The 24,228-nt window shown below is 37.3% G+C and overlaps 1 protein-coding gene and 1 non-coding gene across 2 annotated transcripts in view; both read left to right on the top strand.

The window, feature by feature from the left end:
- The window catches only part of LOC150076552 (uncharacterized), a 382,951-nt gene that overhangs the window by 89,755 nt on the left and 268,968 nt on the right, over positions 1 to 24,228 (top strand). The window contains exons 4-5 of the mRNA XM_090387042.1: positions 1,508 to 1,579; positions 5,126 to 5,318. Of these exons, the coding sequence (XP_090243168.1) occupies positions 1,508 to 1,579; positions 5,126 to 5,318 (265 nt within the window). The remainder of the gene's footprint in view (positions 1 to 1,507; positions 1,580 to 5,125; positions 5,319 to 24,228) is intronic.
- On the top strand, positions 18,160 to 18,318 carry LOC150076553 (U1 spliceosomal RNA). The gene has a single exon (XR_016547858.1). It is a non-coding gene; the product is annotated as a U1 spliceosomal RNA (small nuclear RNA).

Genomic DNA, 24,228 nt, shown 5'->3' with positions numbered 1-24,228 from the left:
TAGATCTTTTTGCAGATAAGTTTGTTCTATTAGTTTGACTATTTGTGTTGTAATCAGTATTAAGAAAAGGCGGGGAGGACATTGTATGAAGTAATGAAATTTTTGAATATGGCAAGAATATACCCAGCTCCTTGACTTAGCATGGCTTCGACAATGCCCCCCCCCCCCCCCCACACACACACACATACGCAATATTTGGGCTCTCTCCATCATTATCTGGCAGAGTACACTCAGTGAGATTATACTTTAGTTGATTCGGATAACTCTTATTGAGTTACCAATAGGTTCGATCTGGTGGATTACCTAGCACCTCACCTGCAAACACCATTTCAGAGCTGTACCTTCAAAATAAGGAAGATTGGATCTTACACTGATGCCTATCATAACCTCAGAAGACATAACTCATACTGCATGATGGAACAGATATTGGTATGGTTGTGAGAGTTATATGCCACCTAGTATTGCCTGGTAATACTTATGGGTGACATCCGTGTGGTTTGGACACCATTTCTCAATCCCCACTCCATCTCCATTATACTAGGTGCCGTATTTCTGGACTAGCACGCAGAGATTATACCCAGTCATACTAGCAGTCCCACTATCATGAAGGTGCAAGCAGAGGATTTGGTTGTTACAGAATGACCGAACTTCGCCAAAATTTGGTCCACTTGACTCTAGTGTCATCTGATTATTAGATCCATGGTCTTTTATGCTTACAAGAGCAAGCCCAGCTGCTCATATGAGAGAATGTCTGTGACAGCCTCAAGGACCAATGCGTATTGATTAAAAAATAATTTTTATATATTTGCTTTATATTGATGGTTTATATCTTTTATGGAGCCTGTCTCTATATGTTATATGAAAATATGCCTGAATAAAGCAACTACTTTTGAAGAATTAATATAATGATACCTCTTATTTAAACTCTGCTTTCACTTATACAGCTACATAAGAAAAAATAATGCTTATGTACTGCCTGCAGTATTTAATTATTGAATTCTGTAACCACAAGCTTCAAGCTATAAAATTATATGGAATTGTATACATTTGCAATATAATTTTAAATATTTTTTGTAGGTGTTCTGCAATAATTAATAAAAGGAAATAAAAATATATTGTTATAATATTTATGTGGCATTTTATTAATTTTATGCCAATAAGGGATCCGGACCACGATGAGTTACATTTTTTGTAATATGAACTGAAGAAAACTAATTGGTGATTCCTGCAATACAACGTAAGAGGTATGATACTCTTGTTTGTGTTCAAAATTGTTTTGCCATTATAGTTACATAAGTAAATGCTTTCATGCTACTTATATATTAGTTATATAATTTCCATAGCTTGAGGCCTTTCAGTTCTAAATTTATACAGATTTAATTTATTTACCCTTCTTAATATATATATATATTCTTAAAACTTCAGATTTTCAGATTCAGCAAAATTTGCTGAATCTGAAATGGGTATCTAATCTGCTATATATGTTAAAGCACATATTATTTTTTAGGGTTGTGTTGTTCAAGTTCAAGTAAAAAATGGGACACAGTATGAAGGAGTGTTTCGTACATTTTCACATCAGGTGGGTTTTAAATGAAAATATAGATATTTTTATATATATATTGTATATATGACTGATCCTTTAGTTATCTATATTATTTTACCACAAGAATAAATACAGTAGACCCTCAATAACTCAAAGTTGAAGGGAGAAGAAAAATATTTCTGACATTGAAATTCACTACTTTTCTATTAAACATATGTTATTGTATTAATAAAACAGTAACTTATTATCATTAATTTTAACAATAAAAATACTGTGGGCTTATCTGATGCTTTGCTTTGTCACTCAACATTTTAACTAAAATAGAAGAGGGTTGTAAATATACGTAGTATATTTACAGTCTTCCAAGCTTCCTGCCAGGTTGGCACATTAATTCCTTCTGTGTCATTTTATTTTCTCTTTCACCCTCTTCTTCTTGTGGTTGTATCTCTACAACTGTCTCTATCAGCCAAACACAATTCACTAATTTCAATATCACGGTCAACACTTATGAAATAATTAAATGAAACTGCTTCATTTGTAGAACTTTCTGCACAAAGTAGAAATGGTAGCATTCCACATACTACCTGGAACATTTGTTTTCCTCACCTTTTACAACACAATTTGTTATTGGAAATCTAGCTAACCTAAAACACTTTGCAATTGTATTTTCAGTAATGGCATTCTGTGCTTTGCTTCCTGTTCTTGTTGCCTGCAACAAATCGATTCCGAGAGCCTTCCCATTCTTTGGGTCCTGGGTCCGGATCTACTCGTGCAGTGTGTGTGTGTGTGTGTAATTCTGAACAATTCCTTGATCCAAGGGATAAAGTTTTCGTGTATATGGTGGCAAAATTTAATTTAAACAGTAGTGAATATTGGAATAACATTGTGAGTTATGCAGTTATCAGTAAGTAAAATGATTTTTATTCAAGTTACCTTTATTTATTATTATTTTTTTTATAAAATGATTTTTATCCAAATTATGTGATCTGAATTTAGCAGCCATTTGGAAAAAAACATTTAGCTCTTATTCATGCTGTATGATTTGCAACATATTGCTTAGGGATGGTTCTTACACCAGAAAAAATAGTCTTTGTCCAGTCGAGAGAGAGAGAGAGAGAGAGAGAGAGAGAGAGAGAGAGAGAGAGAGAGAGATTTTTCTGTTCCATATGTGTCTGCTATTTAGGAGAGTTAAATGTTCATTACCGTACTTACCACTATTCTCCTCAGTTTTAAAATATCCCTTCTCTGACAACCTCCCCCCTCCATATTTAGACCAGGGTTCGAGCCCGTCACCACCGGATGCGGAAAGGTCAGGGAATGACCACCGCATATCCCCGAGCAATATGGCCTTAGCTGCTAATGCTCCTAAAAAAAAAACCAAACCCCTCCATATTGCCTTCCACCTGAGCAGCCATCCTTGCACCATATGCCTACAGATGTTCAAGTGCAACTCTTGCTATATTCTACATATCCTGTGACAATACCCTGGCAACCCTTAGGTTTGCCATGGGTAAAAACCCTGGCTGACACCCTTCTTTAGGGCATTGAAATATGGAAATGTCATCTCACCATCAACTTACTAATTCTCTCCCTCTTCATCCTATGTATTGTAACACCTGAATTAAAGAAACTTACTGATTTTACTAGGAAGTAACCTGTTCAAAAAAAAACGATATAACTCCTATCCCTCTTCCTGTTGATATCTCTCGTTCTCATGTCAGTCCACTCCTGGCTGATATGTGTCCTTGGCTAAGCTCTGACTACCTAGGTTGGTTGTGGCCTTTCATGAATGTAGCATCGCCCCAATGGTTTAGATAAGTTTGACCTGGCAATCTGGATGTACACAACACTTGGCACTGCAATAAGTATTACACTGTTTATACTTGCATAGAAGTGATTGTTAAACAGGCTGTATGATGCTGTCGAACAGCATGCATAAAGTGTTGTGCCCACTGCAACACCAATTACCCCATGATCCTTCCTGATTGGAAATACTTCCTCTATGATCTACTGACAATGTTACTCCCCCGTCCCCACATTACATGCGATTTCTAACTCTTCAGGTATGTTTCCTAACCAAATCCTTCCTTTCATGTGGCATTGTTTGCAATTTTTGTTTTATCATTATTGTTTTTTAAATTAATTTCTATATTTTATTAGAGTTTTATTTTATTTATTTAATTTTTTACTGGGCCTTCTCATTACAATCCTAGGATTGTGATGAAGGGCTCAAAAACCACGATTTAACGTGTACAGAAGATGGCCTGCCTCCTCATGACAGGAGCCATTCGGCAAATTTCTAGGCAAATTTTGCTGGTAGGTCAGTTGTACAATATCACAGTACAGTGCTAATCACACAAACCATCACAACATATTTGGCTAGCTTTGCAAAGATGTACAAGGTGGTTGGGAGTGAATCCTTTGTAACTGCTGTAACAAAGCCCACACACACACACACACACACACACACACACACACACACACACACACACACACACACACACACACACACACACACCCCATCCTGACAAGAATTGTCTTTCATCTGTGTGAATGCATTATTATCATTAGTAGTCTTTTACAATTTCAGATAAATTTTTGCATCATTCATTACAGACCTCAGCTTTCTCTACAAATGGATCATGTCTCATTTGGAAATTCACTATTTGCTTAATCATAGTGGAAAATGATACAAGAAAGCAACCTCCATGCACAAGCATATGGTGGGTGACCACCTAGGTGTGAACCAACGTAAGCAGGGGTTGGTGTTGGCGCCCACATCACATGGAGGAATGCCGCCCCTCTATGTTACCAGGCAGTACTAGGTAGTAGATGACTCTCATCAACCGGTGCAATACCACCACTTTGCTTATTGGAGGCTTGAAGTGGTGGAACCCATGTTTAGTCTCTAGAGCCAAGTTCCGGTCAACCCTTCCCCGTCTCTTCCATCATGCAGTATGATTGATGACTTTTGAGGTTATGATGAACATCGTGGCGAGATCCAATATTCCTTACATTTCGAGGGTACAGCTCTAAAACGGTGTTCGCAGGCCGGTCGCTAGTTAGTACACCGGGCCGAACCTATTGATTAACTCTCTAGGAGGCTTCCGGATCAGCTAGTGTATAATCTTGCTACCTCTACTCTATAATGTCTATGTGGGGGGCATTGTCGAGGCCACGTTATGTCAAGGTTCTGGGTATATTTTTACCATGTGTATGCCACATCCAAAAATTTCATTACTTCATGAAACTTTTTCTTACTATTGAATACACCATGAATTGTCAAACTAATAGAGCAAGCTTATCTGTGAAAAGATCTAAACCTCCCAGACACTTCCTAATTCATTTCACAAATATACGTGGTCTCAGTTCTAATCTCAACGATGTCCATTTCCTGGTCACTATTACGTTGCTGGTCACTATTACGTTCATTCTAACAAAATGAGTTCAGAATATTGACTTAAAAAAAAAAAATTGAAACCTAAAAGTAAATTTTAAGTTTTATTTTCATTGATTTTATTAGAGCAAGATATGTATATAATCAGCATCATGTTTATGCTTTTTTATTGCTTCCTATTTTAGTTCGACTTAGTACTAGAAATGAGTCATAGAGTGGAAAAAAAAGTAAACCCTATTGTTGGTGTGGGTCCAAATGTAAGCAGCTTGTTAGCATCTTTTCCCTGCATAGAAGGAGTAACAGAAAAACTAATATTTAAATTGCAAGATGTTGTAATGCTTAGTGCAGTAAATGTTGATCCTGAATATGCAATTCGAGGTAAGTTTTTATAAATGTTGCTTCTTTAGACATTGACACATGCAGTTCTGTAGGGTGATACAAAAGTATGGATGCAAATGTTTTTTATCATGACTTGGCAGTGACTAAAACAGTTCAAATGAATCTTTGTAACAAACTTTATTTTCTGTTGAACATAAATAACAATTAAAAAAACAATATAACTCCTTTTGTTTCAATCAGTGCCCTCAAATATTCCAGAAATTGTTAAATGATTTATACTGTTTTAGTGTCAGTGGAGCACTATGCAATTAAGCATAGCTGCCACTCTCTCCAGTTCTACAATGGAGAATCTGTCTTTTTTACTCAATGTGATCCTTCTCCATTTCACTACCATAATATAGTTAGTAACAAAGAGTTTGTCTTTCTGCAAAAACTCAAGTTTTTCCATCTTTTTTTTCACAAAAAAAAAAATAAATAAATATAAAATAAAATAACACTACCTTAAAATTGTATTTTTTTGAAAAAAAATTCTGCTCACTTTTATTAAGAAATTGGCCATTGGTGTGCTGTGGTAGTTTACATTGCAAAATCGAAACATGCAATGTTTCGATTTTTCACTGTAATGTGTGATATTTCATTGGATTTGTGTGGTGATAACTAATTAACGATGTCTTTAATATAAGATTCCAGAGAAATACAATGTAAAATTTAAGAAAACATACATGCAAGATTTTCCAGGTACTGTAAAATTGGAAAAAAGTAGTAACACATTTGGCTTGTGAACTGTATATAGATGTGATATTTCAATTTCAAGCAGCAGGAAATGCCATGTAATCAGATGTTTACAAATAAATAAGTAAACTACAACATGCAGTATACAGAAAGAAATGCAAAAATGGTGCATTGTTAGTAAAATTGCATGGATAGGAAAAGAAGAGGTAGTGATGGCTCAGAAAAATTGGGCTATTTTTGATTGCTACAGATGGCAGTAAACAAAGTGATCCCAAGCTATATCTCACTGTCTTTATTACCTTTTGTAATAACAAAAAATTATAAAATCGAAAGCAGATTGCTCTCAGTGTCAGCATTGGAAGGTGGCACTTTTGAAGGTGGTACAATGCTAAACATAATTCCTTTGAAAAACATGATTCCTTTGAGAAACTGCCTGGAACTTAGTGTTGATAAATACACCTGTTATGTTTGGCCTAAAAACTGGAATAGTTAAGAGTATTAGAAGAGGACATTGAGCACTTTTTGGTTATAGGCTTTAAACAATGCTTTAAACTTGCCATCTCATTAATTTATGTGCTGAAAACTGAACTACATGTGCTTTCCTGAAAGTGGATGAATACCTGGTAAATAATTTAAACTGGTGAGTGTGACTGAAGGAAAAAACACCTTGCAGCACGGATGTTTTTGGTTAAAGTGTGTAACTAGATTTGTAGATGAATGGAAACTTTTGACAACCCTGTTTAACACATTCACTGCCACCTAAATGTGAGAGAGCCCAGTGTGCTGTAATTTCAGAATGTTGATTTTTTTTTCAACATTCTCATATCTGCAGCATTCTGAAAATTTGTACATAATGGTTGAAAATTAAAGTTTGGAATTCATTGCTAAAAGTGAACACTTTTGTGCTGAGCTGTAAATCAGAAAAAAACCTTAATTTTATAAAAAGTTTATTCATCTACATAAACTTACATCAATATAAGCAAAGAATAAATAAAAGTCTGTAAACAAAAGCCAAACATTACTGCAAAGCATTCAGAGTTCAAATACTGAGGTAGCTAATTTCATGTGCCTTTAGGTTTACACACTCATTGATTGACTGCTCGTGTGTATTACAGCAGAGTGTTTAGGTGCATTTTGAACTCATATATGCACCTCACTCTGAATGCCATTTTACACTTTTGTGCATAAGGGCAGCAAACATGTTAAGGAATAGGAAGTGGTTAGAAAAGCAATATGAGTACTTTTCAGAATTCCCACATTGAAAAATACAACAAGTAATTACTAGTGAGTGACACTAACTCATGTTTAATCTAGTTCATGATCCAAAAGTTTTGAAAAACAGATTGATGAACTCAAGAAAAGAAACTTCTGAATTTCTGGTAAAAGCAGTCCTGATATTCTAGGCATGAGTGAAAATCACTCATGCAGAAAGTCGGCTCTTGCTTCTGGCTTGAATAAAGCAATTTAGCTAGAAGCGAGCCAGATTTCAATGTTTGAAGATCAGAAAATGGCTCTTCGATCCAGTGTAACTCACATCTATGTACTGTGGTCATTACATTACATTACATTAAAATGTAGCTAGATACGTTGAAGAACGTTGTGGGCAAATTTATTTTACCAAAATGGACGTAGAAAACTGTTTACCAACAGTTTTTCTACTTCCATTTTGGAAATTTGATTACGATAGTAGATTAAACAAGAATTGGACATTCTGTTGGCAACCTTGTGGAGAGCCTAAAACAAGAGGAGAATATACTGTTCTTTTGCTCGTTGAGGAAATACTTTATGAAACAGGTGCCTAATTTCCAGATGCTACGATTTGCAGAACCGAAACCTTTCTTGATAGAGGCACCCTTTTCTTTTTGTTGTCCTCTGTACCTGCTCCAGTCTTTTTAATCTTTTTTAATGGATCGAACTTTGAAAAATTTTGTTGTAAGATATGTAACAAACAAGTTTATTCCAAATTAAAATCTGCTTTTGGTTATAGTTTTCCATCTTTATAGTTTTCTTTAGGAAATTATAGTTTCCGAATTGTTAGTATAACAAATTCAGAAAATAATTATATAACATTATTTTATTATATAATTATAGACAGCCCATAATATTGTTCTCTTACTGATTTAAATCATTATTGGGCATTTCAAACTAGGCAAATTGCATTATAACTTATCTTTGATCCTCTTGCCTATCCTTATTTGTTCTAAACTGGAATAAAGTCATTATCAGGCTAATGCTTTTTTTTTCTTTTTTTTTTCAACGACATTAGTTGTTTCTTGGCTACTAAAAACATTTACATACTTTCAATGTTAGCACTGTTTCACAAAACTACTTATCTCTTTTCTTGAGTGTTGGTCCATGCAACAGACAGTATCGTAGTATGCATTTGTTACTATTGGGCTGATGAGAAAAAATGTAGTTTTAAACAATGAGTCTGTAGAAATTTGCTTGATCAAAATCAAACAGGCAACATATTTGTAATTAATAATAAACCAGTATAGTAAGTATTACAATATTATAGCTTTTCTTCTTCAACTGAACAGGCAGATCTTTTTGCACAAGTTTTCTCAGCTTCCCTGAATTGTGACACAGTTCCTGACCACTATTCTCGGTCGATAGTTGACATTCAAGATTGTTTGAGCTCATTTCTTCGAAACAGCTGAGATAAAGGAAAGTCACTCTCTCCTAATTCTTTAATAGGATGCTTACAGTAGAAAATAGGTTGACCACAACCAATGCCCGTGTCGGGAATTACCATAAGGTGGTTATAAAATAAGTTTTCGTATTCAGGAGATTCTAGTGTCAAAACGGTTAGAGTTAGTGCTGTGAAAATCGGTGGGTATCTCATTTAAGGTATGGGCAAGCAAAAATTAGTTCAAATTTCTGCCACCAGGGGAATCGGCGCGCACATATTTTAAAGTTGTCATTTACTTCAAGAAACGCTGCTTACGCAAATGACATCCTGTTAGATAAAAACAGAAAGGCCAACACCACCGTCAATAAGAATGTGCTCTTTTAGTAAAACTGTTCTACCAGAATAATAGTAAAGCTAATGCAGCACTACGTGAATATCGGAAACTTAAATGGTTTGCGTAATGGACCTTTGACGTCAGTGGGGCTTCGAAAACTAATAAAGAAATTTGAAGCGACCGGGGAGTTAGGTGTAATTCCAGGCAGGGGACTGGACGACCATGTATCGAAATGGAGGTAGTGGATGAAGTGGCGGTTGCAATGGTCAAAATGCGAAACACTACCAGTCAGTAGTGCCAGAGGGGTGTGTCAAGAGACTTGAACCTTCCTTGGTCTACTGTATGTAAAGTGCTTCGAATAATTTTATGCTGGTTCGTGTAGTGCAAGAACTAGTCTTGTGATCAGCAACAACGAATAGACTTTGCTTTATGATTTCTGGCTCGTATGGAACGTGACGATACGTGGGCTCAATGATCTTGTGGTCTGATGAGGCACATTTCACTCTTCATGAGGCTCAAAACTGCCGAATATGGGCAACTTCTCATTCATCTGCTGTGCATGATTTTCATTCAGCTCTGCTGTGCATGAAAGACCACTACAAATGTGGATTCACAGCAGAGTTTATAATCAGACCATTATTCTTTGAAGAGTCTACACCTCATGACCCTGTAAGATGTACGGTAACTAGTGCATGGTACTGCGCTCTTATAAGAGATCACATTATTCCAGCTCTGCAAGAAAGGCAATGCTTGGAAACCGTAATGTTCATGCAAGATGGTGCACCTCCCCATGTTGGTCGACAAGTGAAGGAACTGCTCCATTCAACATTTGGAAATGATTGCATCATTTCTAGAGACTTTTCCACAGTTCTGGCCAGCCCAATCAACAGATCTCAATCCCTGTGATTTCTGGCTATGGGGATACCAAAGACAGAGTTTACTGTGTTGCTTGTCAATTTGAAAGCAAACATTAAACAGCATGGAGCCAACATCCCCAATGAGATGCTACATGAAACTTTGTAACATGCAGCTGTCTGTTTTTAGGTCATCTCAAGGGAAGGAAAGCACATAGAACAATATCTGTAGATTTCGAAGTTATGATATTAAAATCTAATCCTAAGTTAAGTATTCCATCTTATGTTTACAATGCCAATTTATTCCCTGATGGCAGAAATTTGAAAATTTTTTTTTTTTTCCTTCTAAAAATTGCTTATCCATTCCCTAAATGACATACCCACCGATTTCACAACGCTATCTCTAACCGTTTTGACACTAGGGTCTCTTGAATAAGGAAACTCATTTTATAACCATCCGGTATATACAAGGGGTATCAAAAAGTTCATATCCTTACCTAGAAATAATAGCATTAGCATTAGTAGAGGCATATGATACAAGAAAGCAAGCTTATGCAGCATCAGCCAAAAAAAAAAAAAAAAAACTTCCACTTCACCCCTCCGTTCGTTCGAAATACTTGTCCAGCTGAGCCTTAAATTTATTTAGGCTATTAACTTCCACAACAAGGGATGGAAGTCTGTTCCACCAACCAACTACCTGCTGGCTAAAGGCAAATTTCCAGACATCTATCCTACCTCTGTCTTTCCTCAATTTGAATTTATGCTCTCTCAGGTGATTATTCTGAGCAAGAGGCAGAATCCCATCAGCATCGAGCATGCTCAAACCATTCGAGGCTTTATACACCTATCAGATTACCTCCCCGGTGCCTAGTCTCCAGACACTGTAATTTGCAAAACTTAAGCCTTTCTTCGTAAGAGAACCCTTTGTTCCATTCACTAATATTGTTGCCCTTCTCTGTACTTGTTCCAGCAGCTCTACATCCTTCTTGAAATGGGCCTCCAGACCTGTATACAGTACTCTAGGTGTGGCCTGACCATTGCCTTATACAAGGGAATAATCACCTCCTTATCCCTGCTAGAAAAATTCCTGTATATCATTGACAAGACACCATGAGCTATTCTTGCAGACCATCTGCACTGCTCAGAGAACTTCATATCTGCCTGCACAATTACCCCCAGGTCCTTTTCATTCTCTACCACTGTCAATGTAGTACCACAGAGTTGATACATTGCTCTGGGGTTGCTGTTTCCCATATGTAGTACTTTACATTTGTCAATGTTAAACTTCATTTGCCACCTCTCACCCCATCTGCTCAACCTTTCCAGATCCTGTTGCAGCACCATAGCGTCAGTAGTGTCCTTAATAACCTTGCCAACCTTTGTATTGTCTGCAAACTTGTACATTAAACTTGATATACCATCATCAATATTATTTATAAATACAGAAAACAATAATGGACCCAACACTGAACCCTGAGGGACTCCACTAATAACATTAATCCACGATGATTGGAAGTTTGCCTTCAGCCAATGGGTGGTTGGAACAGGCTTCCATTTGTTGCTGTGGAAGTGGGTGGGTATGTTAAATTAATTCAAGGAAGAACTAGACAAATTCTTGGAGATTGGGGATGGGTGAAGTGTGTAGTTTTATTATTATTTTTTTCTGCTTATGTTTTATAAGCTTTATTTCTTGCATCATTTGCAATTACTACTAATACTACTACTACTACTACTACTAGGTGGTTGATTGCTGGAACAATATTCCATCTGTTGTTGTTGAAGTTGATATATTAAATGAATTTAATGAAGAACTGGATGGATTACTGGAGATAATGAATAGGTGAAGTGGGAAGTGTTTATTCTTTTTTCTTTTCTTTTCTTTTTTTTTTTTGCTGATTCTTGTGTCATTTGCCGCTGATTATGCTAATCGTTAGGCCACACCTTGAGTATTCCATAGAGGTCTGCAAGCTTCAGTTTAGAAAGGAGAATGGGTGTAGAGAAGAGCAGTGAGGGGAACACAAAGGATGCTCTTACCAGGAAATTTATTAGTTCTGCAAATGGCAGCACCCGGACACTAGGTACGTGCTAGAAGATCTGATTTAGTTTAAGGCTTTGAATGGATTGAGTAAGTTGGTGATGACATCTTCCTCTTTTGAGACTACACTCATGATGTGTAAATTCAAATTGACAAAGGAGTCAAAGGATCAATTTGCAGAACTTTGACTGCAGCCAGCAGATAGTTGATTGTTTGATCAAACACCAATTTTTTTTTTTTTTTCTAAAGAGATGTGCAAACATGAAAGGTGTTAAAACCTTGTGATATTTAGTACTGTGGATAGGTTGAAGATTGAGAAGACAGAAGATACTTGTTGATGTTAGACTTGAATTTCCATAAATTCTAATTTTCAGGTGATATATGTGAAAGAAGACACATATATGTGATATATGTGTGTTCCTGAAAATGGAAGTTAAAGGGATAAATGAGGAAGAAGAAGAATTGGATCTGTGAATTTGGAGTTGGACAGTAATTGGATGGTGACTGGTTGCAGCATGTTTGAACTGGTTTGGGGAGAATATGTAAAAGATGGAGCATTAATTACTCTGACTGCCCTCTTTCAAATGGAATCCAGAAGCCTGAGAGAATTTTTAGGTGCACCACCCCAGATGTAGGAATAATATTCCATGATAGGGCAAATTTCAGATTAGTATAGAATGTGTAGTGTTTTGAAGAAAAGTAATGCTGCAAGTGAAAGAGAAAACTTAGTTTTTTTTTAGACAAAGAAGAAGGGACATTCGATCATGTCTAAACACCTGTAATTAAAAGATAGAGTATAATTAAAAATAAACATAGGAGCATTAGACTCCTTTTTGGAAGATATAAGACAGGACTGACATTTAGAAGGATTGAAGTTAACTAAGTTATATTTTTCCTGTCCATTGTAGAATTATCTGAAAGTCAGCATTTACACTGTCTTCCAGATAATTCATGAACTGGATAAAGTGGAAGAAAGTCACTGATTCATTCATTAGTTCAGCAGAACAAGATCATTAATATAAAAGAGGGAAAAGAGTGGGAAAAAGAACTAAACCTTGAAGAACAACAGTATTAGTTGAGAAGATAGAAAGTCATCTACCATCACCTTCAGTGAGCAGTTAGAAAGAAAACTAGATACCCAATTGCAAAAAGCCGTGAGCTATCTAAGATGGAAGCTTAATTAGAAGACTCTTATGCAAACTTGATCAAAATCCTTAGAAATGTTAATGTCAACTACTTGAGTTTCACCAAACTTTTTTGTTCAATTCTTCCAAAGATGAATAACATAAGCTAGTATCTCTGCAGTGGATCAATGCTGATGGAATCCATATTAGCATTGATTGATCAGATGAAAGGTTTTGAGATACAGTAGACTCTCGATTTTCCTTGATAGATGGTAAAAAACAAATCCCGGATAATCGATTTCCCAGTTAATCCAAAAATACAGAAGTTCCCGACATACGTAAGAGATACGTTCCAGAACTTTTTACTTCATAGAGTTTTACGTAACTCGGGAATGACTAGTAACATATTGCTACTATATTATTATGGACAAATCTGAATTCCCAGTGATGCTTGTTAATGTTTGGCCATTTTCATACATCCTTATTATTTTAATTTTCTGATCCAACTCGATCGCTATCCTTTTCTTGATAGATTTACTAGTACCACTGTCACTTAGTCGGCACCATGATAACAGTCAAAATTAAATTTTTTTGAAAAGAACTTCACAGGATTAAGGTGAAAACTCACTATTATCACCCCATGCAAGCTCGCATTTTACTAAAGCACATTTCTGGTGGTCACTGCCATAAAACAATTTGTGCTTTCCAGTTTATTGGGCTTTTCTGTTAGTGCAATTCATTATAAACGGGTAGTAAACTCGGATCTTATTGCATTTGCTATGATACCGATAGCTGGAATTCTGTTGGTTTTTTTTTTTACGTTATGGTGAAGTTTGTATAAAAAAAAAACCATAAATAATTGTAAGAATCTTCTCTTCTTTCCTATTTTTTTCTTGTTACTCTGATCTCACTTGTGCAATTTATGCGTGCCGTGATCGTCGTTATTGATTGCTTATGTATTTATTTATTTATTTTTTTTTGTTGTTGTTTTAAATTTTACAATCGTAAAAAAATAAAAATTTGAGTGAAAACAAATTTACGTAAATCCATACTTGCATAAGTCAGGGACTTACTGTATCGAAAAATGTTCAGCAACCTATGTAAAAAATATGCCGATGGATAAAAAAACTTACCACATGCTACTTGTGTGTCCAATATGATGCTTCCCTTTATTTTTTACAATGTCGCGTATAGTTTGGTCATCAACATTATAATGGTTCATTAGAGATTTAACAGATGCACCGTTTTAAAACTTTTGAATAATTTCAAGTCTTTGTTTAACTGAAAGCATAACTCTTTTGCGTTTACCCATCATTTTCACGACTTAAAAAACTAAAAAATATATATATTTACTATAAAAAAAATTTCGACATCCTTGACATAAATAACGAAACAAAATTTATCTTTTTCCGGTGCGACGGAACACAACAATCGATGCAATGCACTAAAACAAACTAAACATTTGGTGTTTTTTTTTAATTTGGAGTCTTGAAGTGCCCTGGTTAATCCAATCCCGCTAAATCGAGAGTCTGCTGTAGTTTAGGCATTAGCAGTTAACGAATTTCTCCATTACTTTGAAAGCAGTAGTGTTAAGTGTAATGGGATGAGAGGGAATTGTCACCCTTTTCAGGAACCGATGAGATATAAGCAAATTCCCAATCAGAAGGAAAAAATGCCAGTGGAGTAAGAAATTGTGACTCATGTGACAACAGGAGCAAGTCCACAACATGTTTTGAGAACAAGTGGAGAAATGCCATCAGGACCATAGCTTTCTTGACATCAAGATTCCTTAAAATTCTTCTGCCATTCTTTTGACATAAAACCAGAGTGACATTGAGTGGAGTGAAGTAGAAGGAAGTCATTGGTTCATTCATCAATTGAGTGGGACAAGGTGATTAATATAAACGAGGAAAAGAGTGGGAGAAAGAACTGAACTTTGGAGAACATCCAGTAGGTGTTCTTGGGGAAGACCTCAATAGCAAAACTGTTAACATTATCTGTATGGCAGCATTTGTTCTAGTTATTACTTAAGGAGCTGGCATTTGGTTTAGAAGGGCAATGTCAGAAACACCTTGGCACAATTCAAAGAACTATTTTGTTGGTAACAACAACAGCATACTTGCAATGTCTCAATCCTACAGATCCTGGCAGGTGCAATACCCCTGCATGTTAAAATTGTGTGTGGTACTTTGCTACTGCATCTGAAAAGGGATACCAGCTAGCATTCTGTGGGGGGGGGTTATTATGTTGTATTATTATTTATATTGTATTATTTTAAATTTATTCCCCTATTTAAACAACTCCCCTTTATAATATCTCTCCACTTGTGCATCTGACTTTACTTCTCAGAAAATTCTAAATTCATAGGGGAGAAACTCTTATATATGTTTAATTCCCATTGGTTAGGCTTGTGTCCAGTACAACAATTACACACACACAAATGTTATACAAAAAAACAAGTTTATTATGCATATTTACAGTTAAATCATAACCAAATCTCATTAAGAATAAAATTTCACTGTTTCAACACCAAGGTACTTAAAACATATCCAGTCTCTTCCTATCTAACAGGCTCCTTTACAGACTTGACCCCTTTTTTTTTATCTCACCTTTCTCATTACACATACACAGGTTAAATAGTTACACTCTTTATATGCTCACCTTATTTCTGCTCCTATTACAACACAATCAAATCATACCTCATAGGTGTCAATAACATTTTTTATCATTAAAGTTAAACATATCATTGATCATATTACTTTTATGTATCATCATAACTACCAATTTATTCTTTAATTCCCTATTCCTCTTTCTTATATATTTCTTTAACCATTATCAGTTACAGAACTTGATCACCAAAATACAATATTACATTCAAACACACCTTTAAGGGTTGACAATATACATAAATGTTATCTCCACCCATTTAATATTTCTATTTTTTACTACAATTCCTTTCGTTAACTTTCTCATCTACATTACTATCCTCCTTATTCCAAATTACTGCCTAAACCAACCATAATTGCCTTAGAGTAGAATTTACTCCTATTTGGTTCACCCATCTAATCTTATCTTTATCATTAAATTCCCCAATATCGTATTACAGTCCTTTCACTAGTATTTAACTTACAATATTTTCAAAATAACTTTCTCTTATCATTGAATTCCCCAAATATCGCTCTACAGTCCTTTCTCTAGCAGTTAACTTACAGTATTCTCAAATTAACTTTCACTTACTTAATTTCTGTGATCCGGTGTCTTCATAAGGGCCTTCTATCCTATCCTTATCCAGAGCTGCTATCCTCTGCTATCCAGGGCAACATCTTACAGCTTCCAGGGCATTATCATACGGCATTCGCAACTGCTACTCCGCTTTCAGGATCTGCTACTTTTCCTGTCAGGACGGCTACCTTTGCCTTTCAAGACTATATCAGGATAATATCGCCTTCCTCGGTGGACTGGTGTTCTAAGGGAATCTTCTTCTCTCATTCTCACTGTTTGCAGAACTTCCTTTCATTACCCCTTTTCAGTTCATCTCCTAATTTCTCACTCACTACATTACTGATAACCCCACTTCGACTTTTTTCGTCAGCTATTTCTTCATCATCTTTCAAGCAACTCTCCCCAACTCACCCTTTCACTAGCACCGCTCAAAAAATTCTCCCCTCTCTTTCTCTTCCTTTTTTTTCACTCTCCCTTCTCTTGTGTCCGTATCCATCCACCCACAATTTGCCCCGGAGTTTTCCACGCCTCCCCAGTGTTTTCTTCCAATCACTCTTTCTTTTTCATTTTTTCTTTCTTTTCATTTGTTGGAAGGCCTAATTCAGCCTGCCCCGTAGCACTAGCACGTGATTCTCTATACCCCCTTTTCTTTACAACCTGTTGACATGTGTTCTTTGATGTCGGCCGAATACTTCAAAACAACTCTTTCTGTCTCATAACAGCTTGTCTCTATTGCACTAAAAAAACCACAAATTGTGACACTGGATACATAGTGTCTATTTTTAGAAACTAGTGTGTGTTGTTCAGAATACGTTTCCGGTGTGTGACCCCTCATAAACCTTAAGTTGTTTTTGTAGCGCCAGACCCCCTGCTGGGTTTGTCATAGTATCCTCCATCTGTTCCCTGGTTTAACGGAAGTAAAGCTAATGGCTCTGTTTTCGTTCCTACTACTCTTTTAATTTTTATACCTCTTACCAGAATAATTCTTATTTCTGAAACTGCATATATTACCCATTTATCCTATTAATGGCAAGAATCAAAGGAAAACTAACTTTCAAAGTCTTAATAAAAAAATATTTTATTTTTGTAAGATTTTCAAATCTTACAATTCTAAATATCACCCTGAATCTTACTGATGACCCTAAAAGAGAAAGAAAACTTATTAACATTCAGCTGCTTCAGGTCTGACAGAGCAAACAGGAAAATTCCACCTAAGGCAGGGTAACACAGAAGTTTATCTCTGAGGTGGGCACTGTTGACAAAAAGAAAACTTCATGGCTTCCTCTAGGCTTGTATGCAATATTTCTTATTACAGGACCAGGCTCCCTAAATACAAAGCTTCATAGTTCGAGTCTGACAGAAAGCCCACTGTGTGTGACTGTAGTCGAATATTCTGTTCTCATGGAACTGAAGACTCAGGACATGTAATGTGTGGCTCTGCTTATTACCATCAACCTATGGGCATTTCACTTACAAAACTATTTTGACCCTGGATAACACCTGCTTATATGGGATTAGGAAAGTTTCAAAAGCTTCACAGCTTTTGCTGTGGAGGTCTTTAAATGGAGAATACTTCATCACCCACAGGCCCATAGTGCAAATTATAATTGGCTGCAACATGCAGGGTTGCTCATAGTACTATGCACTCTAAAATTAAACACTGACTGAGATAATTGACTGATTACGACCAGATTACCACCTAATAACCTGCATTAAAACCTTGTTGCCAATCAGGATTTCCTTACCCAAGATTATAGATTTCCTTTCTTGGCTTGGGGAGCATCCCCCAGCACCAATAGGGTAACAATCTTACCTGTCATCCCCCAGCACCAATAGGGTAACAATCTTACCTGTCAGTCAGCTACCCTAAGTGCAATGAGAAAGACTCTCCCTGGAGGGAGCCGCCTTGCTGATCACGGCCTCCTCAGCACTAGGTAAGTATGTTAAGTGCTTACCTAGTGCTGAGGAGGCCGTGATCAGCAAGGCGGCTCCCTCCAGGGAGAGTCTTTCTCATTGCACTTAGGGTAGCTGACTCCTGCCACTTTCCCAAACTGGGATAGATGGAGCGTGGAATTTTTGTTAGTAGGGGGTTGTGTTCGCACTAAATAAGGCCACCATTGTTATACATATGGAATAGCGTAAGGTTAACGTAAAACTAGATAGCAAAAAATGTAGCACTGTATTAGAAATATGTTAGATTACTATAGTATTATCAATTAATCAGTAAAATTTATTTATCTTATTAAAGTTCATTGTTAATTAAATTATACTTAACGGAATCATGACCCAGACTAGAGCAACAAAGCACCATTCACAGAATAGCCAGATTGCTGTGGCTCGTGGAAGAACCGAAAGGGGTGATTTTCCAAAGCATCACATTCTAAAACAATGGGCTAAATGTGAAATGTTTGCAGACCTGTCTAGAACAGGACATAATCTAGCCAAGGAGGATGTCTTTGTGTGTATTAGGTGCAGAGACTGTGAAGAAATTAGGTGCCAATTCAGCATTCTGATGGGCATCTATGAGAGTTTGAGGTGTAGGGTCAATGCCCTCGAAGAAATTAATATGAGGGTTCCATCTATCTCTCAGCTTCCCAACTCAATGCCAGAGCTCGCCCCTGTGCATCAGGCAACACAGAGGCAAGCTCCAAGGCAGAATGCACTGGTCCCACAGGAACTAATTATTGTCCATGACTCTCTTGTCGGAGATGGGGAATATATTATGCAAAAAGGATAGGTGGAACAGTACCAGGGTATGACTGCCAGTGGCAAAAGTCAGTGACATTGTAAGGCAGATATCATCTTTTAAGGGCAAAAAAGTCGATATTGTTGTACACATTGGCACTGATGACCTTAAGAGTAAGCGATCTGCAGATTTACTTAACAAGTACAGGTCAATGCTGGAAAAAAGTTGAGTTGGGGTTAAATTTGAAAGTGTATGCAATTCTGCTCAGACACGATAGGAGGGAGTATATGATGAGAGCCTTGTCAATCAATTCGGCCCTGGAGAGATTGTGCAAAGCTCATGGGGTAGAATTTTTTTCAGTGTGGTCTGTGTTTGCTAACAGGAGAGACTGCTTATACGGGGATGGGATACACTTAAATAGAAAGGGTGCAAGAATATTTGCTGATGCTATCGAGGCAGTGTTAGGTGGGTCGGAAAACTGCTAGATTTGGGGGGGGGGATACACAGACTAAAAGATTAGCGGTCGTCGCAGGCAGAGGCAAAAATGATTGACCCCGAGTGCCAAGCGATCTTTCTATTGCGATTTTCTAGGTTTTTCCTAGGGCGAGTACTAGTGCTTTCATAAACCCTCCACCGCTCGCAACGTCACTGCTTCACCGCTAGCAACGTACTGCTCTCCTCCCATTCTAGCAATGTTACTGTTATCACTTGGTCACTGGTTGGCGCCTCTCCATGTGGTGGGGCCAGTAATCTGAGAGAAGGAATTCCCTCTTCTAGAGCTAAAAGGAGCAGCGATGAATTGCAATGAATATCCATCACTGGAACCCACAGGTGGCAAAGTTATTAACTCTGTCTCAGAACATGAGTCCAATCGTCTGAAGAGACTACAGACAGATAAACAGAATTCAGATATGCCAGCATTTCTTATAATGCCCTCACTGTCCACACAACCTGTTGGCAAGCTGTCACCTTTCTAATACAAAAATGTTTAGAATTGGTTGTTGGTTCCCCAAAAATGGTGAAGTGTCTCCAGTCTGGAGACCTAATTGAAACATCAAAAACATGTCATTTAGAAAAATTGTTAAAATTAATGACCTTTAACAATATTCTATTGCCAGTTATGCCCCATAACACTCTGAACACCTCTAAAGACGTTATCAGTGAATGGAACTTACTAAATGCCTCTGAAGAAGAAGAACTAGTACAAGAGTTTAGTGAACAAAAGGTAACACATGCATGGAGAATAATGACTAAGAAAGATGGAAAGCTACTACCAACCAGGTCCATCATTTTAAAGTACAGTACTCCAACACTACCATCTTCTGTTAAAGCAGGTTACTTAAACTGCAAGATTCTGCCTTATATCCCGAATCCCATTTGCTGCTTTAAGTGCCAGAAGTACGGGCATTCTCAGACATCGTGCCGAGGCAATGCTGTGTGTGTGTGTGTCCTATTTGTGGTTCCAAGGAGACTGCAGCTTCTACTCCTACTTGCTCAAACTGTAAAGGAAGCCATCCTGCATTTTCTAAAGCATGTAACCTTTGGAAAACAGGGGAAAAAACTCCAGAAATATAGTGGAGCATAAAGTCACATACCCTAAAGCAAGAAAGCAAATACTGCTAATCATGCCTAGCCAATCATATGCATCTGTCATCAGAAACAGTCACTCAGCTGCAACTCAAACAGATGTCTCCATAGAACTGAACGTTTCCTTTGCCACTTGGGCCAAAACTGTGCTAACATGCAATAAGAGCCCCACAGTCAATGAGACCGGCAACACACCGATCAGTATCCCAACTGATGCTATCTCCACCTTGCCCGAAACAACGAAATCAGCTACTATTGGAAATCAGAAGAAAGTGAAACCACAGATTAGCAACATGGAAATGGATGTTCAGTCATAGGATGATGACACATAGTGCTAGAGTTACATGCTAATGATACCATGGATACAGGATGCTCAGTCTTTCCCAGAAATGAAAAATCAAAAGTAAGCAAACAGAAACCTCAGAAAAAACAGATCAATCTTCCTCAAACAAGCCCAGTCAATGAAAAAATTCCTTCAGTGGAATTGCAGAGGATTACGCAGTAATGCAGATGACCTGAATGATTTACTCATGCAAACTAAAGCAGTAGGTGTATGATTACAGGAAACATTTTTATCACTAAAAGTATCTCTCGAATTCAAAAACTATACTATGTTTAGGCAAGACAGGGATTCTGGCACTCCTGCTTATGGAGGGGTAGCTATTCTTGTGAAAAATACCATACCATCAAGACATCTCCAACTACAAACTCCTTAGAAGTTGTAGCAGTTCGGATGGCAATGAGAACATCGTTAATCCTTGCATCCATTTATATCCCACCGAATTATCCTTGCTCCCAGACTGAACTTGACAATCTTATCCCACGACTGACACCATCCATTGTGGGGATCTTCCACCATGGATAGCAGAGGCAAATTAATTGAATCATTCCTGGATAACCATAATCTGACTGTATTTAACTCTGGCTCTCCAACTCATGTTCAGCTACCTGCAGGTAGTTGAACATGAGTTGGAGAGCCATAAATCTATGGCAGATGGATAAATCTATCTGCCATAGATTTATCCATCTGTTCAGCATCTCTTTTTCCAAGCATTGAATGTTTAGTGCTGAATGATCCATTCCACGGTGACTGTTTTCCTGTCATAAGTTCAATTCAAACGCAGATCGTGTCATGTCCTAAAGGTCGTACTTCTTGGAATTTTCATAAAGCAGACTGGAAAAACTATTCCACTTGTGTCCTACTCGACAACCAGTATGTAGAGCAACAAAATATTGATGATGCAACCAATCACATTACCAGCCATATATTATTGGCAGCCAAAATTTCCATTCCAAAATCCGACCAGTGCATGCAGGTGCATCAAAACCAGTGGTGGAATGAAGATTGCTCCAAAGCGAAACAAGAAAAAAACAGTGCTTAGAACCAGTTTCACAAATTCCCCAGTACCGCCAACCTAATTGTTTTCAAAAAACTGAGAGCCAAAGCAAGACAAATTAGGAAAAAAAACAAAACATGACTCCTAGATTAACTTCACCTCAACTATTAACAAAAATACTGACACTCGGATTATCTGGAAAAAAATACAAGCTCTCAATGGAAAATTTCTACCGTTACAGTCTCCAATAATGCAGTGGAATGGGCAGGACCTATCATCTTCCACTGACATTGCAAATGCTTTAGCAGAATCTTTCTATAATATTTCTGCTTCTTCCTCTTATGTGACCTCCTTTTAATGCATTAAAACTAATCAAGAACATCAAAAATTGAATTTTTCAACTAATCTCACTTCCATATAACCAGCCCTTTACTCTAGCTGAGCTCAAGGAATCCTTGAGCAAATCTCCAAATAGTGCAGCAGGACCTGACAGCATTCATTACAGTATGCTGAAACATTTGTGTGAAGCTGATCTATACATACTATTGATATTTTATAACTGCATCTTCTCAGAAAACACATACCCCTCACTCTTAGCGTCAGTACTATATTTGTGCTATACCAAAACCGGGCAAAGATCCATCTCTAATTGAGAATTACAGACCGATATCATTGACAAGCTGTTTGGGCAAAATCTTCGAATAGATGGTTTATAAGAGTCTCACCTGGATTCTAGACTCCCAAAATCTTTATTCTGATCACCAATATGGCTTCCGTAAGCTTTAGTCACTAATGCGCCAATAAAACCAAGCAACAACAACGGCTTCCATAAAAACAAGTCCATCCTAGATTTACTTGTAAAATTTGAATCTAACATACGTAACACCTTCATCAGGAGACAACATCTTGTGATGACAAACCTGGATATTAAGAAAGCATTCGACACTACATGGCGTCATGGTATTATCAAAGATATGCATCAGGCTGAGAGGAACTTTCTAAAGTTACATACTTTTCAAGTCCGATATCAAAACATTCTATCAGCATCTCACATTCAAGAAGAGGGTATCCCACAGGGTTCCATGCTAAGTCCAACCCTGTTTGCAATTAGGGCAACAATATATTGGAAGATCTTCCAAAAACTATTGAAGTATACATGTATGCAGATGACCTCACCATATCCTGCGGTGCCTCCGTAGACAGGTGGGAAGGAGCAGCAGTGCGTAGCACACGCTTCTTGATTAGACCGGGGCTTGAGCCCGTCACCACCAAATACGGAGGATGCAGAAAGGTCAGGGAATGACCACCACATATCCTGGAGCAATATGGCCTTAGTTGCTAATGCTCCTAAAAACCAAATAACAAACAAACAAGCAACAACCATATCCTACCAATCACAAAGTATGAACACTATTGAAAGACAGTTACAAATTGATCTAAACAGAATAGAATCCTGGACTTTATGCAATGGATACCATCTTGCTGAACAGAAATCCACAACCACTCATTTCTGCAAACTACGGTCACTTGATCCTGAGCTAAAGAAAAAAAATGTGCCTGTTCCTCTTTCTAACACTGTCCATTTTCTTGGCCTGATACTAGATAGAAAACTGAACTTTCAAGCACATGTGGCTTATCTTCAAACTATCTGCTTGAAGAAATTGAATATCCTTCAGCATGTGTCATCCATATCATGGGTCGCTGATCAACATACACTTATCCAACTTTATAGAGCTCTCATCAGGTCCCGTTTGGACTACAATTTTCCAGTGTATGACTCTGTGAGGAAGAGTACTTTAGAGCGATTAAATGCCATCCAACACAGTGCTCCATGAGTTTCTATAGGGGCTTTCAGAAACTTCCCAGTTCAGAACCTTTCCATTGAAGCCCATAAACATCCTTTAAATCTACGGAGGAAAACATTGCTTTTGACGTATGCCACAAAAATCCGCAGTCCTCCTTCTCACCCTAGTTGATGTCTGTACAATACCGAATGGGAGTCATTTTGCAACAGTAAACCAAATGAAAACAGACCTGCTGCACTTAGAATTAAAGAACTGACTCAAACATGGAACATAGAAATCAGCAATATATATCAGGACATGATGCCGCCTGATTCACCATGGACAAATATTCCTGCAATTTACGATGACTGTTTCCAGCAGTGGGGAAAGAACACCTTGTCTCCCTTCAATATTACACAGTTACATGAAACTCACTCTGCTTCTAATTCACAGGCAGGTAAGATCTATACAGACTGTTCAAAAACTGAGACCCAAGTAGGTGCTGTAGCAATCTTCCCTTCATTCACAATTTCTATCTAATTACCTTTAGAATGCAGTATCTTCACTGCAGAGCTTTATGCTATAAAGTTGGGGCTGGATCACGTTACTGAACTTCTAATTA

Source organism: Mastigoproctus giganteus, chromosome 13 (assembly GCF_048544385.1).
Source record: "Mastigoproctus giganteus isolate SK-2022 chromosome 13, ASM4854438v1, whole genome shotgun sequence".
NCBI lineage: Eukaryota > Metazoa > Arthropoda > Arachnida > Uropygi > Thelyphonidae > Mastigoproctus > Mastigoproctus giganteus.
The sequence above is the reverse complement of the archived record's forward strand: the minus strand, read 5'-3'. Positions and strand labels throughout refer to the sequence as shown.